This window comes from Condylura cristata, unplaced genomic scaffold (genome assembly GCF_000260355.1).
Source record: "Condylura cristata isolate star-nosed mole 26May11 unplaced genomic scaffold, ConCri1.0 scaffold00002, whole genome shotgun sequence".
NCBI classification, from domain to species: Eukaryota; Metazoa; Chordata; class Mammalia; order Eulipotyphla; family Talpidae; genus Condylura; species Condylura cristata.
This window is the reverse complement of record NW_004567103.1, coordinates 32,010,921-32,025,662: the sequence shown is the minus strand read 5'-3', so window position 1 is coordinate 32,025,662 and position 14,742 is coordinate 32,010,921. Positions and strand designations below refer to the sequence as shown.

The window sequence follows — 14,742 nt, the reverse complement described above, 5'->3', positions numbered from 1 at the left end:
TTTTTCTAAGCTCAATCTTCAAAACACAAAGGAAAAAATGTTTTTGACTTTCTAAATAAATGTTTCCTGTACGTTCACTCATATTCTTTGCTGCTGTTAAATTATCATATGAAAGAGTAATGATTATTCATAAAAGTGATGTCATTTTTTTCCCCCTTCTTTTTATGTCTCACAGTGTAAAAAATACAGGGACCAATTCACAGACCAGCGGAAACTTATTTATGAAGAGAAATTAGAAGCCAGTGAACTCTTCAAAGATAAGAAGGCATTATACCCGTCTAGGTATGACAGCTTTGCTTTCTACCATAGAAGCCAGTGTTTTACTAGCATCTCACATAGGCTTTTCTTCTAGTGAAACTTAATTTCAGTAATACAGGAGAGGTTTTTTACTTTATGAATAATTTTCTCATCAATGGGATTTGAATATAAGAAAACACGTTTGGGCAATGGCTTTCATAGCATGCTTTACTAAAATGAGATTACCGTTGTTGGTTTCACTCTATTGGGATTAGGTCAACTACTTCAGGAAACAATTCCAAGTCCTCTTTTAAAATAAAAATTGCATAGGCTATTAGGATAAATTGTCACAGGAAACTGTAAGTTTTTAGAAACTAGCCTGATTTCTGTTGACAGTAGACTAATCACCATTCCTATCTCCCTACTTTAACAAGCCAAGTTAAAGTTAAAGAACCTCACTTGTAAGTTCAGTTCATAGAGTGAACCTGAGAGCCCTGGAGAAGTGTCGCTCTCGCGTGGGTCTGTGGGCTGCTACCTTCTTGGGCACTTCAGTCCTCAGGAAGAAGGCAGCACCAGTTTCAACTTTGCCAAGTGAAGTTCTTGCTGAAGTGTGCCTACCTGAGTATTCCTTCATTCCCAAGTTCATTACTTCCCCCCCAGAATCCCATACCTAATTTTCATCTGGTGTTTGTACGAAAACAGATGATACAGTTTTGAGCCAAATCTGTAACTTTTAATTTTGCTCTAAAAATAGCCTGGAAATAAAAACATGCTAATTGTATTCACATTTATTATTTAGGGTATGTGTCTCTATACACATTTGAAAACTCCTTTTAAAGGATTCAGTGAACATAAATTACCAGATTGATTTGCTTTAAATATTTAAGTAACACCACTTCCTCAGTCAGCTGAATTGACTGCTGAAAGTGAAATAGACTTCCGTAAGTCAAACATAACATCTCGATCCAAAGTTGTCCAAAGTGCCTACTCTATACAGCATAATCAAACAGGAAAATTGCCCAGATGCTTTTTTAGCAAGTAATTTTATTCAACTTTATATATTTTTAAGTTATAAGTAACCTTAATGAATATTCCCTCTAGATGATTCTTTAGAAACTGGAGGTTTTAAGAAAAGCACATTTTTGAAGAAACATTCAAAAGCTCTTAGCACTTTTTATTATTAAAAACATGTTTGAATACAACCTCCCCCACCACCCCAAAATGTTCACATCAAGCCAAGTCCCTTTTTGTTGGTTTTAACAGTTTTCAGGGACTGTGGTGCATCCACCCTCTGCACTGAGAGAGGTGGCATAATTTCCCCACCCACCGTCCTGTGGCAGCCGCACATGGGCACTGGCCTTTCATATCCCGAGAGCCGTGAAACACTGACCACCTACGTGGATTTTTCTTCCCTGCTCTTCCACCCACAACATAAGCATTTCAAGTTGTATTTGCAAATTGTCAGAAACTTCATGGCACAAAGCTGTTTTTTCTTGCTGTCATTGAAGACGCTGCCCTGAGTGGGTCACCCCAAAGACTTTAAGGAAATGGACACTCAGCGCTGTGTGCACAGTTATGCCTCTTCCTAGTTATTTATTTGAAAGAAAATTACTCTGACTCTTCATATTTACTGTGGCCACTTCTGTTCATTTTGGGTTGTAGCCTAGGAGGAGAGACTTGATTCTCTTTCTGTATTACTGATTTAGAACCATAGTTACATACTAATGCTAAGTGCTTTAGAGTTTTCTTTTCAAGTGCACACTCTGGAGCTATTCTTCTCCAGAAGGCCTATTGGATTTTCTTACTCTACAGAAAATGAAATTTTTCTTTGGAGCTACTGATGGTAATGATATGCAGTCTTTTTTTTCCCCACTGCCACCTATATTTAAAGGCATTAAATAAATAAATCCTGTGAGCAGCTGTTAACTTTGCATTAGTAGATTAGAAGAAATTGCCTTTTCTTCACGAGACCATACACTTGGACATTGGCTATTACTCTTGTGTGGGATTTCTATCTAGATTGTTCCATGTGATTGATGTTATGATCACATCAAAAATACACTTTAAGTAGGTTTTAGTTTCCATTTACAACTGATAATTTAGGGTAGTTATAAATTATATTTATAACATATAACAAATACATGTACTTTTTATGAAATTGTCACACGCTCTTCAGAATCAATCTGTTTTCTGATAGAATTTCCATTCAAAACCTTTGCTAATGAGAGAATTCTTTCATCTAGTGTAGGGCAACCATTCCAAGGGGCTTACCTGGAAATCAACAAGAATCCCAAGTATAAGAAACTCAAAGATGCCATTGAAGAAAAGATTATCATTGCTGAAATTGTGAACAAAATTAACCGCGCTAATGGGAAGGTAAAAGTGCTGACTCTTGAGAACTTATAAAAAGTGTTCATCAGTGATTTTCAGTTTCCTGAATGTTAAAATTTGTATTGTACATTCTCGGCAATTACTGTAAGCGAGCTGTTTTACCTTACTTTGAAGCTTAGGTGGAATTTTGCTTGTTCTTTTAAACTATTAGGGATTTAAATATATTATCTTTATTCTTTAGTGTATTTTCACTTGACATAGTCATGTATGCTGAAAAATATGGAATTAAAGGTGCATTTCTGCAAATAATGTGTGATTAAGCTCATGAATCATTTTGGGTCATGTTTGGTCATTGATTTTACATCTTGTTTGGTTTCAGAGTACATCCCGGATTTTCCTTTTAACGAATAATAACCTCCTCCTTGCTGATCAGAAGTCTGGACAGATCAAGTCAGAGGTTCCCCTGGTGGATGTCACCAAAGTGTCCATGAGCTCACAAAATGATGGCTTCTTTGCCATCCACCTCAAAGAGGTAAAGTTTCCCCTGTTGATATCCCTGAAAGATTTCTGCATTTATTTCATCTGTCAGCCATTGATTAACAATTTTCTACATCAGAATAATTCATTTACTTGAGACTCATATATCCTTGTCATTGTTTGCAAGTTTTGATTCCATAATTATAAATTACATAAATCTCAGCCTTGGATTTTCAGTAATTGAGTACTTTTAATCACTTTTCTTGTCCACTGGAATTCTAACTTCTCTGAGCAGCTTTTGTTTGCAAGCACGGTAATGTGCGTTATTTTGGGACTAACGTAGAGAATTATTAAGATGTTTTATTAATGAGGTGTCCTCCCGGTGTTTCTACAATATACTGACTTAGAGCAAATGTCTTTTTATTGATACTTAATTTGGGGGGCTAATTAAACTGCAACTACAATAAAGTCACTGTCTAATAATGCTGACCTACAGGTTTTTTAATGCTAATGCCTTTGTTTAGCCAGGATCTCCCAAGTTGAGTGCTTATTATTGTAGGCTCTGGCATTGGTCTCACTAACTTTACAATAACCTTGGCTAAGTCTTAACTTTCATGTACCTATATCATTTTTCTTCTGTTCGAAATGAGATAAACATAGTACCTATAGCCTAGCATTGCTAAATTACTAATGAGATGCTATTTAGAGAGCCTGTGACATAATTGTCATTAACTCAACAGGTGTTACCAAATAATAACCAAACTTACTATTTGCATCTAACAGATAGTTCCCCTCCCTAACTGGTTCTAAACTTACGAAAATCCTAGACTCCAGTTTAGTCTGCTTACCCCTCGGGCATCTGAACTTAAAGGGAGTCATTCAGTTGCCAGGATGTCATTTGATCACTCATTATCATGCATCGATCATATGTTAAAATGATGCTGATGTTGAAACCATACCCAGAACAGTCAAGTCAGCTTCTCCTGGAATGGGGTATACACATGCTGTTTTTTGAAAGCTCCCCTATGCACTTAGATATCCCCTATGCCTTGAAATATTTGTTGAAAATGTTGTTTTTCTTATTGTTCGAACCAAACCAGAGAGGCCTTTTAAAATGTCTCTTTCCGAATGAGTTCTAGGTTAGGTCAGCGCTTCTTAAACCCGATTGTGCAGCCATATCATCCATGGGCAGGCTGTGGATTCCCCATCAGCGGGTAGGACCCGAGATGCTGCTTTTCTAACAAGCTCCCAGGTGATACTGATGTGTTTCTGCCATCAACCAACTTTGAGGAGCAAAGGGTTTAGGTGACCTTACCAAAGTACTCCAGGCAAGATGGAAGAAATCCTGTTTTTGTCATTATTGTCTATCTTTAGGAGAGTGGCCTCAGTATCTGGTATTTTAGAGATACTATAAATATGAATTGAGCCAAGCAATAGTCACTTCCAAAGCCTGCTGCCATTGTGATAACTCACTCTTGGTTTGTCCCTTTAGGGCTCTGAAGCAGCGAGCAAAGGCGACTTTCTCTTCAGCAGTGATCATCTGATTGAAATGGCCACCAAGCTCTATCGCACAACTCTCAGCCAAACCAAACAGAAGCTTAATATTGAAATTTCCGATGAGTATGTTCATGAGTTATTTGATAGATTTTTCATTTTCAGCTTTATTGTTTTTGTTGAGCAGTCTGACCTCAGTTGTTTATACAACCACTACTTATTGAGTAACATGGGTGCATCTGGTATTTGTTCTAACTGACGGAGGGGCAGTGAAGGACACTGGCCAGGTCCCTGTTGGTGCACTTGACATTCTAGGAGAAGAGCCAAATATGCACAAATAAAATAACAAATAGGTGATAGGACTTTGATTTGAAACAAGTACTTGTAGATTGTTTTTAAGTCAGAGTATAGGCAAGGGGGTGTTTTTTTTGTTTGTTTGTTTGTTTGTTTTTTTGATAGGGAAGTCAGAGTGCCCTTTGTGCAGTGATCCTTGAGTTAGGGGTCCCCATTTTACTGAGGAGATGCTTCATGGGGCAGCATGGGAGAGGGGCAGGGTTCCGCTATGTAGCACTCCCAAGCTGGGGTGGGGAGTTGAGATTTCATTGAGGGTCATGGGAACCCATTAGTGGTTTTGAGCAGGGTTGTGGCATGATCTTTTTCAAAGCTTGCTTTGGTTGCATTGTGGACAATACCTCTAGAGTCGAGAGTAGAAGTGGACAAAACAGGAGTTTCTCTAAGCTGCCTAGGGTAAGGATTATTCAGCTTGGGCTAGGGTATGAGTGGGAGGTAGTGAGAAGTAGGCAGATGCTAAAGGTAATTTGAAAGAAAACAAGAGAAACTATTAACAGATTGAGCATTAGGATTTGGGCCTCGGTCCAAATGTTGGTACCATTTACTGCAGTAGATAACACTATAAAGAAAAATGAGTTTGGGGTGAAACTCCATGTTGAAGGAAAATCAGGCTTGCTGTTTTCAATGTGTTATATTTGAGATAGCTGTGTTCACATATATATATCTAGCTATGGAATAAGCATTCTGTGTTGTTGACGAGCTTTCACTAGTGCTAAGCCTGCTATAAATTCAAAATTGCTTTTTTGTACTTTACATTAGGGTACTAATTACCGAAGTACATTTTTTACACACAGCATGGGTCTACCCCTCCCCCCATTTATGAACATAAAATCTATTGACTAGAGATTATTTGGGTGAATTTGGTTTACTTTGCTGACTAAAATTTTCATATACCATCTATAATTAAAAATTTCCATTACTAATGATTTTGTTTTCTAATTAAGATTTTTGTCAGCCTATTTGAACTCTTCTAAGCCCTTCTAAAGTAAATTCATACCCATCTGTCCCTTTATAAGCCAACTGTCTTTGATGTGTTGCAATTTACATAGCTGTAGGCTCATTTCTATTCTCCTTGTTCACTAAGAATGGTGTTTAGATTGGATGGGAAATTGGGTCATATGTAGGCTCTACTTGGGAAATTACAGTTGGAACTAAATCACCTTTTTTTTTTTAAAGATTTATTTATTTATTCATACAAAACTGGGGTACAGGCCAGAGATGTGGAGGGTGAGAGGACTCACCAGGAACAGAGTGGGGAGCAGAACAGGCAGATCGACGAAGTTCACTGCTGAGGGGAGCAGCGGGCAGGTCAGGAGAGGTCTGCCACGCCATGTGGACTCCTCCGGGGCAGGCGGGAATCGAACTCATTCGGAAGTGGCTTTAGCTTCTTTGTGCAGTGCTTTAACCCGCTGCACCACCAGGGAGGGCCCTAAATCACTTTTTTTACCAAGTCCTTTCATATAAAACAAATATTAACAAACAGTCCCAGTTTGTTAAGGTTTAACCTGTTAGGGTCCACTAGAGCTCTCCACTTCCTCTCGGGGACATTTTTAATAGCTGGGGTTGCTGGATTTCTGCTTAGGTGGGGCTGCTGATTCCCTTCATCTTGGGGAGACTGTGTATTCTAGATGCAGAAGCTCCTTGTAACTGAGGGTAAATGGATAGAGCAGTCGCCTCATAAATTGACCTTCTACATATAAAAAGAAATCACACCAACATCCAGGTCACGGAGATTGCTACACTTAAGCATTCCCCAAAATGTTATTTTAAGGATACTGCCTCTGCAGGATTTTAATAGTGGTGCATGATGAAGAAAGTGTTCTCTGGTGGAAGTCAGGGTCTTTCTTTGTTGTGATTGCACTTCCCAGAGGTTCTGCAGTGTCCTTGCATATTATACTCCACTTGCTGGGCTGAGGGGCTTTGAGAGGTGCATGTGCTGTTTCCCAAAAGTGTCAAGCACAGCATCCCGTGATGACCTTCACGGTTGTGCTCAAGGTACAACCGTGACCTGATGGGGACAGTGGCAGAGTCTCCTGCCCGTCCTTGCAAGGCGTGGGGTGCTCTGGATGTGTCAGCTTGCAGTAAAATGTTGTCTGAGTGAGGACTTACAGTGTGGCCATGTGAAGAAACCAGCATTCAGTGGCATCACTTACCAAGCCATAACACTTTCCCTCTCCAGGCCTAGTCACTGGCAGATCTCAAGACAACTGAAATCAATGCAAATGAAACAACCAGTGGAACCCCACTAGCATCCACTCAGGCAGTACAGAGCCTCGTAATTAGTGGCTCAGTTATCTCCCCATAACTGAGAAGAGCTGTTCCCTGAGGAACACACTGAAAATCTGATAACATCATGCTAACTGAGATAGTGGCTTTAAGGTGAAAAAAGCCGTGTTTGGGTCCAGCTGCGCCACTCTCCTTCCTCACCAGTAATGCCAAGGACCTCGTTTTATGTATTCAGGGTCCTCACAGCACCCAGCCTGGGGGGAGCCAGCGAGATATTTGCTTTAGGAATAATCGTAAGAACAAGCACTTTAAAACGACTGTGAAAGGAAAGATTTGGGCCAGAACATGGGTCCTTACAGTGACCCAACTGCACCCCTGATAGATAAGAGACAGCTTCAGGCATCCACTGACAGCATGTACAATATAGTCATGTCTAGAAATATCAGTTGCAGATCAAACTTGTGATTTTGGCATTCTGTCCCACACAGATCTTTTGAAATACATTATTTAGAATAGAAATAGCTATCAGCATAGTATCTGGCTATGATAAAAATTATGCAGGAGCTACGTGAATAACATTTGAAAACCAGGAGGGTGTCAGTACCCCTTCCTTTCTGAAATTGACTTTGTTTTCTCAGTTTGTTGGAAATTTAACAGACGTTCCTGTTCAGTTTATATTTTTGCTATGCAATGGAAAAGGAGCATATTGGTCTAGCATATTGGTCTTTCCATTTGAAAGATGGCATTAATTATTTTGAAACTTTCTCACCTTCCTGGAATAAGGGGCGTCAATGATCTTCAGTTTACTTAAGGCTAAATAATAACCACCAGATGTAATACACTGGGTAGTGTGCAGGAAGCTTGACTGAAGCGCTAACCCTTGCAAGATCAAACAGCCATTGAAAGTTAAAAGCTGCCGTTAGCATAATCATCAGTGCTTCTCTGTGTACTCTTCTTGAATCTGTTGTATTCTTTTCTCCTAGGTTCCTGGTGCAGTTCAGACAGGACAAAGTATGTGTGAAGTTTATTCAGGGCAACCAGAAAAATGGGAGTGTCCCAACCTGCAAACGAAAAAACAACCGTCTCCTTGAAGTGGCTGTTCCCTAACGGGCCCCTCCTCTCCGGCTTCAAGGACTGGTTTCTTTGTACTAGTGCAATTTGCTTTTGTTTTATTTGGGGTTTACTGTATGTTTGGGAATTGCCAAAGACTAATCTTGTTAGAGCCCTTTGGCAAAAATAAAAATATTTGACTAATTCATTTTTATTATCAGAAGAGTTTTAACCCTGCAGGTCCACATTCTATCCCGGGACAGACGTGTAGAAACTAACATTGTCTCTGCCATGGCATAGGTGTTCATTGTTTAGTCATTATATTAGGTCTGTGTACCTTAAATCAATATTACTCATTGATCATTAATACATCTAAAGGTAGGAAGAGGTCTTACAAGATAGTACATTCATTCATCAAATATTTATTGAGTGCCTACTCTATGTTAGGCACTATGCTAGTAGTATAAAAACCTATTTTTGTTTTTAAGGCCATTGCATTGTGGCTGGTTTATGCTGGCGTCACTATGGCAAAGACAGATTGAAAATGTTGAGACCAGTTGCTACTAAGGATGGACAGAATTTTAGGAACACTGTAGTATAACCTTAGAGAAGTCTGTATTTCAAGAAGGGCTGGTCCTAGGAAGTCGAACTGTATAGCTGGGTAAAATGCCTCTCCATATGGTTTCTATTTGCAAAGAGAAAACTGACATTTGAACAGGACTTTAATTTGTTCAGATTGCTTATAACTGCTTCTAACAATTGCAGACAGTTTTATTTTGAGAAAGTGACAGAAGCAATCCAGTAAGACGGCATTTCCCTGTATCTGGTAAACATCATATTTGATCCTAGATACACTGATGTCTGCACAGTGTTGTTTTCATCCAAATTTGAGAAAATATTTTAAAACACTCATACAGTCAAGGGCATGTGTTTCAGACAGTGGCAGGAATTCTGTACAATGTGCAATAGACATTCAAGATCCTTTGCAAAGGTTTTATTTATAATGAACATTTGTGTGAGGGGTGATTGGAACAGGGTGCATATTTTAGTCCGGGATCAAAATTAAATTAATTTGTAGGACTTTTCAAATTTACAATGAAGATTCATTTTGGAAACTGCATTTTAAACTTTGGAATCAAATTGTTTCTTATTTGGGAAGATAATGTATATACATTGGTATGTTAAATAAAACTGTTCTAATTTGGTGCCATTTACTGAATCACAATTGTATTTTTGTATTTCAAGCTATTTTCTGATGTCATGTATTGTCACACAGAAAAACTTTACAATTCAAACATTATACGTTCTCTGTGTAATTGAAATTCACTTATCTTTTATAAATCAGATACATTAATTGAAAATATTTTCTGGGGATTTTCCTTTGATTTTGTACTTACAAACAATTGCATCCATAAAGCAATCTCAAAAGTTTTTGTGTTTTTTTTGGTGCAGATAGAGGTTATAAACACTTGCTTTCAGTCATCTCCAACTTGTATCTAAAGTGGTAGATTGACAACTCCTGAAATAGGTGAGTAGAAATTTGGAATGAAGACATGTTTTGAAAGTGCTTTTAAGCATATGTGGCATTCTATTGTTTGATATGCAAATAAGCATAAAAATTACACAATTCAAATTCTCTTGACAATTCATTTTTGTTTCCATGCCATCCGCCACCCATATGTTCATTTCTCATGTCTCCCAGCCCCAGAGTTAACCATTACTAATGCAACCCAAAGTTGCATTATTTTATGCACATGCTTGCATTATAAAATAAAAATAAATTTCCTCCTGACTAAGTAAACAAAAGCTAGAATATTACAGACAGTGCTTTTACTTTGCCTTTTTCACATAGCAGGGTGCCATGAAGTGCTTCCTTCTCTCACGGTGGTACAGCTTTCCCTGCACATACGCCTTGGGCTGTCTTTAGCGAGTACCGTACTGACCATCACTGGTTTTCCTGAATGGAAGTTTCAGTGCAGGATGAACTTGTTAAATTTTCCCAAGTACCTTCTTTGTAGATTGTTCAGTATGATAATTAGCAAAAATGGCAGTTGACAGCAATATATTCTCCAAAGTTGGTAACCAGTATAGAAACCATATAGTCTCACCCTTCATGGTAGGTGTTCTTCGAAGATTCAAAAACACTCTAGGAAGTTGTATTAGGTGAGAGTATTTTTGCATGTACATTTATCACTTAGAGACTGATCACTGCATCTTCAATAATTTCTTTTCATAAAATTCACTCTAGGTAGGTCACCTGACTTAGTACAGAGGTTTTCTGAGCTTTAGCAGGAAAGCTTTCTGTGTGAGATGTGTGTCCCTAGAGTTCCCTATGTTAAGCTAATAGTAGGAGAGCATCCTTGAATGTTATAAATGAAACTGAGTTCTTAGTGTTTTGACTGTCTGTAGTGTTGCCCCTTTTCCCACAGGGAGAAAGCTAGAGAAAAGCATAGTGGCTGAGAGCAGTTCTTACGAGATTTAGAAATAGAATATTAAACGCTGATTCTAAATTCTGAGAAAATGTAGATTGCCCTTCAGAGAAATGGAAACCATTTTCTTCTTGGGATCCCTTCACATCCAGCATTGAGGAAAGCAGTGTTAACTTGACCCCACTAGAAAGAAGAGGAGAGCCCCCAACCCCCAGAGATACTTGATAGGCAGTGGTTCCCAAAATGTTCCCACATCAATCCTGGTAAAACTACTGGGAAAGTTTTGCTTCAGAAAAAATTGTGTGTGTAGGTTCCTGGACCATATAATGTACCAGCTGAATCAGAATTTCCAGCATAGGCTTTGAAAACAGACAACTGTAAGGAAACTCCCATATGACTAGACATAGTAAAGTTGGAAAATGGAGAAAATATATTAGTGCCTCTTTAGAGCTACACAGCATGTGCTAACAAATCTTCCAGGCAGCGATTCTGATGCACACCTAGGTAGATGACAGATGCCTAGAGCTACTCTAGCTGCACAAGACATTGTTGTCTGTAACTGCCCCCAGTGACCTGATATGTCCTTATCCTTGAGTTCCTGTAATTGCTGCCATGGAGATTAAAGCATGGTAGCATTCCAGAATTCTACAGCTACACAACTTCTTCCCAGCCAGCACTTCGTTGCCGAGGCTTAGGGGTGACTTGTAGTCTAGACGAACAGATGTTCATGAAAACCTTAAAACAGGTAATGAGAACCAACATCAGACCATGATTGTTGCCAAGTTTGCAGATAAAGTTACTCTTGACTTCTACTAACAGTTACTAATAGACTGTATTTCATATTCTTAGAATAGTATCTTGGCCCCAGTACTCCAGATGCAAGACCATCAGCTCTTACTTTAAATAATACCTTCGTTCATACCCCACAGGTTATGTGTATGTTTCTAATGGCAAAGCACTAGGACCAAGACTTCTGAGAATCATAGACACACCCTCAATATCAAGGATTTGGCTGAAGTCTTAAGGGAATAAATTTTTTATTATGCCAATTCATTTAATAGGCTGAGTGAGAACTCTCAAGTTCATGTAATTGAGTATGATTACGATAATTAATGTATGGTTTTTAATTCTTTTAGGCTAAAGATACTAACAGCATTTTTTTTTTCATATGTTGTCTCATACGTAATAGGTAAGATATTTAAGTCCTAAGATACTCAACCAGTAAGCAGTTTGTGAAATAGGTATGTTGCTGTCTCTTCAGTTCTTAAAAGAATGCCTTGTGGTCAGAACCTTTGTATATAATATGGGCCTTGTTTTTCCATTAAAATTGTTTCCCTCAAATTCATTAAAAAAAGTAGGTGCAGGGCAGGTAGAAGGGAAAAGAAGGAAGACTAGTTTTGCTCTTTCCCTTGGAGTGAGAAAAACAGCTGTGAGTTTCACTGTCCATTTGAAGATTTAATGTTGAGGAGTTAATACAGTAATTTGGAGGAGCACTTTGGTTCTGGTTTAACAGTTTCATTATGTGCTCTTTCATTTTTGCCTTTTTTGTTAGCTAAACCCTAAGAAGCCTGGCTTTGATGGGCTGGCACATGCTCTCATGAGCTTCTATTCCAATAGCCACTCTGGAAAATTGTTTCGAGTTGGTTTCCTCCAAATCGTGGACTTGTCTGCCTCGTTCTCATTGGTTTGAAGAGCACTTTTAAAATCTGGAGTTAATCACAGTAGAACAGAAGCCACAACCTCTCCCTCATTGACTTTTTTTCTGCTGACATGGTGGCCAGATCCCCTCTGTTTGATCCATAACATTCAAAAAACCCTAACTTTGTAACTAAGGAAAACCACTTCAGCTTCACAATGTTTAAAGAGGAAACTGGAAACATAATTTAATTTCATATTCATCCAAAAGTCTGACAATCCTGAAACAGCCACTTACTGCACTTACTTAATGTTTTGTTTGAGCTATAGCTGACATATAACATTGTATTAGTTTTAGGTATACAACTATGATTTATGTATGTGAGAGGATGACCACAGTAATCTTAGTTTACAAATTAGCTTTGCATCAACTTGCATAGCTAGAAATTTTCTTAAAATGACAACTTTTAAGATCTACTTGCTTAGATCATTTCACTTATTAGTCACCTAAACATTCCTTCCTTTTCTTTCTTTGTCTTCTGCCTCTTTTTCTTACAATCTTCCTCTTCCTCCTCTCTTTAACCTACTAATGGATCTAACATTTGTTTAAAACATTTTAAAATTACGTATATATCAAAAATGTACACAAACCAGGAAATAGCTATCAAATAAATTTTCCAAAGTAACTTACACCCAAGAAACACCCCGAAGACCTTCCCTGGAGCGCCTCTGCTCAGTTGTAACCTTCACCAGTTTAAAAACATTTTATAAATGGAATCATACAGTATACGCTCTTCCTCTCAGCATGTTTCACTTAACGTTGTAATTGTAGAATTCATTTTGTTGCATGAGCCTGGTTCCTGGCTGTAGAACACTCTGCAGCTGTAGAACTCACCCTTGGACAAGAAGTTGTGCCAACTCCTTTGTGGTTAAAAATCCACATAGAGCTTTTGACTCTCAAAAACAGTGACCGGACATCTTACCGATACATACGCTATCAATTAACACCTATTTTCTGTGTTATATGTGTTATATATTATATTTTTACAGTAAAGTAAGCTTACTGTAGTAATACAATAAAGCCTAGAGAAAAGAAAGTCATAAGGAAAAACACACTGAGTACTATGCTGTACTTTTCCATACCACAAGTTTATGTCATCTGCTTACAAGAAATTCTGTATGTAAGTGGATCCTTCCTGTTCAAATTCATGATGCTCAACACTCAGTTATACTTCCTGGGGGTAGATTGCAATTTTGAATTATCTTCCTGTTGCTGGGCTTTGGTTATTATGTACAGAGCTGCTACAGATGTTCTTGTCAAAGACATTTGGGACCCAGCCTTCTGCCAGATGTACGTCTAGGTAATGCTGCTGTGTGGAAGCGCAGGTTATGTTCAGCCTTCGTGAATCCTCCCAAGCTGACTGGCAGAGAGCTGTGTGGGTTAACATCCGCCTGCAGTTCTCACATCCCTGCCACCTGATGACCCTTAACCTTAATGTGCATTTTCTTATGACATGAGCTCAAACACCTCAGTATTAGCAATTGGCATGCCGTATTTTGTGATATGCTGACTCCAGGATTTTGCCACTGTTTTCTCTTGGGATTGCCGTTATTTTATTTTCTGACTTGCAGTTAAATTTTGGGTATGAGACCTTTTTCAGATGTGTGATGTGGCACGTACCTTCCAATCTCTGATTTCCTTTCTGTTCTCTTACTGTGTTTTCTGAGAAGCAGACACTCCATTTTAGTGTAGTCTAGTTAATCAGCTCTTTCCTTTAGTGTTTGGTTTCCAGCTTCAGAAATATTTGCTCACTCGGGGTTATAGAGATGCTTGCCTGTATTTCCTTTTAGGAGCCTTATTATTTCCTTTTTGCCTTTAGCTCTTCAGTCTACTGGAGTGTGCTACTTTGGAATGGTCTGAACTAGGGAGTCACGTGGCTGGGGCCTGGCCATCCTTGTCTCACTGAACTGTTTTTAGATCTTCTGTTCTAATAATGTTGAATTATTCCTTTGTCTTTTGTTAATTATTTTGGCTTGGTAATGTGTCAGCATAGTCATTTAGACGTACAATCCATAACTCAGAGTTTCTATACTCTTGTGAAGGGATAAAGAACATTACAACTAATGGTGATAGTTCATCACCATTCCAGAAATGTGCATGTAAAATCAGCCCTCTAGTCACACTGGATATAGACATTCCTAATGAAACCATGGGGGAAAAGCATTGGGTTGTCAGAAGAGTCATGTCGTATTTTTTCTGTTTATCAAGCAAAACTGTGTCATGACTTTTTTGACAACCCAACAACAGATATTTCCTTGAAGTAAATTAATTATATGTGATGTTCTGGTTTTTCATGGACGCAGTGGTCCCCATCCATATCACTAATTATCCCTGGTTCAGATTTTCCATGTCTTCATAAAGTTACTATTGTAGAGCATATACATCCGTGTGAGTATATTGTTTTGTTCTCGGATTTGGTTTCTTTGTCGGACAGAGACTGCAGTGTGTTCT

At 38.5% G+C, this 14,742-nt stretch overlaps 1 protein-coding gene across 3 annotated transcripts in view; it reads left to right on the top strand.

Annotated features, from left to right (window-relative positions):
* Positions 1-9,596, top strand: part of MYO1B (myosin IB) — a 158,266-nt gene extending 148,670 nt beyond the window's left edge. The window contains exons 27-31 of one of the 3 annotated variants that reach the window (XM_004674430.2): positions 176-282; positions 2,481-2,613; positions 2,948-3,100; positions 4,538-4,665; positions 8,100-9,596. In XM_004674430.2, the coding sequence (XP_004674487.1) occupies positions 176-282; positions 2,481-2,613; positions 2,948-3,100; positions 4,538-4,665; positions 8,100-8,223 (645 nt within the window). In that variant the 3' untranslated portion in view covers positions 8,224-9,596. The remainder of the gene's footprint in view (positions 1-175; positions 283-2,480; positions 2,614-2,947; positions 3,101-4,537; positions 4,666-8,099) is intronic. The other 2 variants (XM_012728316.1, XM_012728311.1) reach the window with 2 other exon arrangements.
* Positions 9,597-14,742: the final 5,146 nt, after the last annotated feature.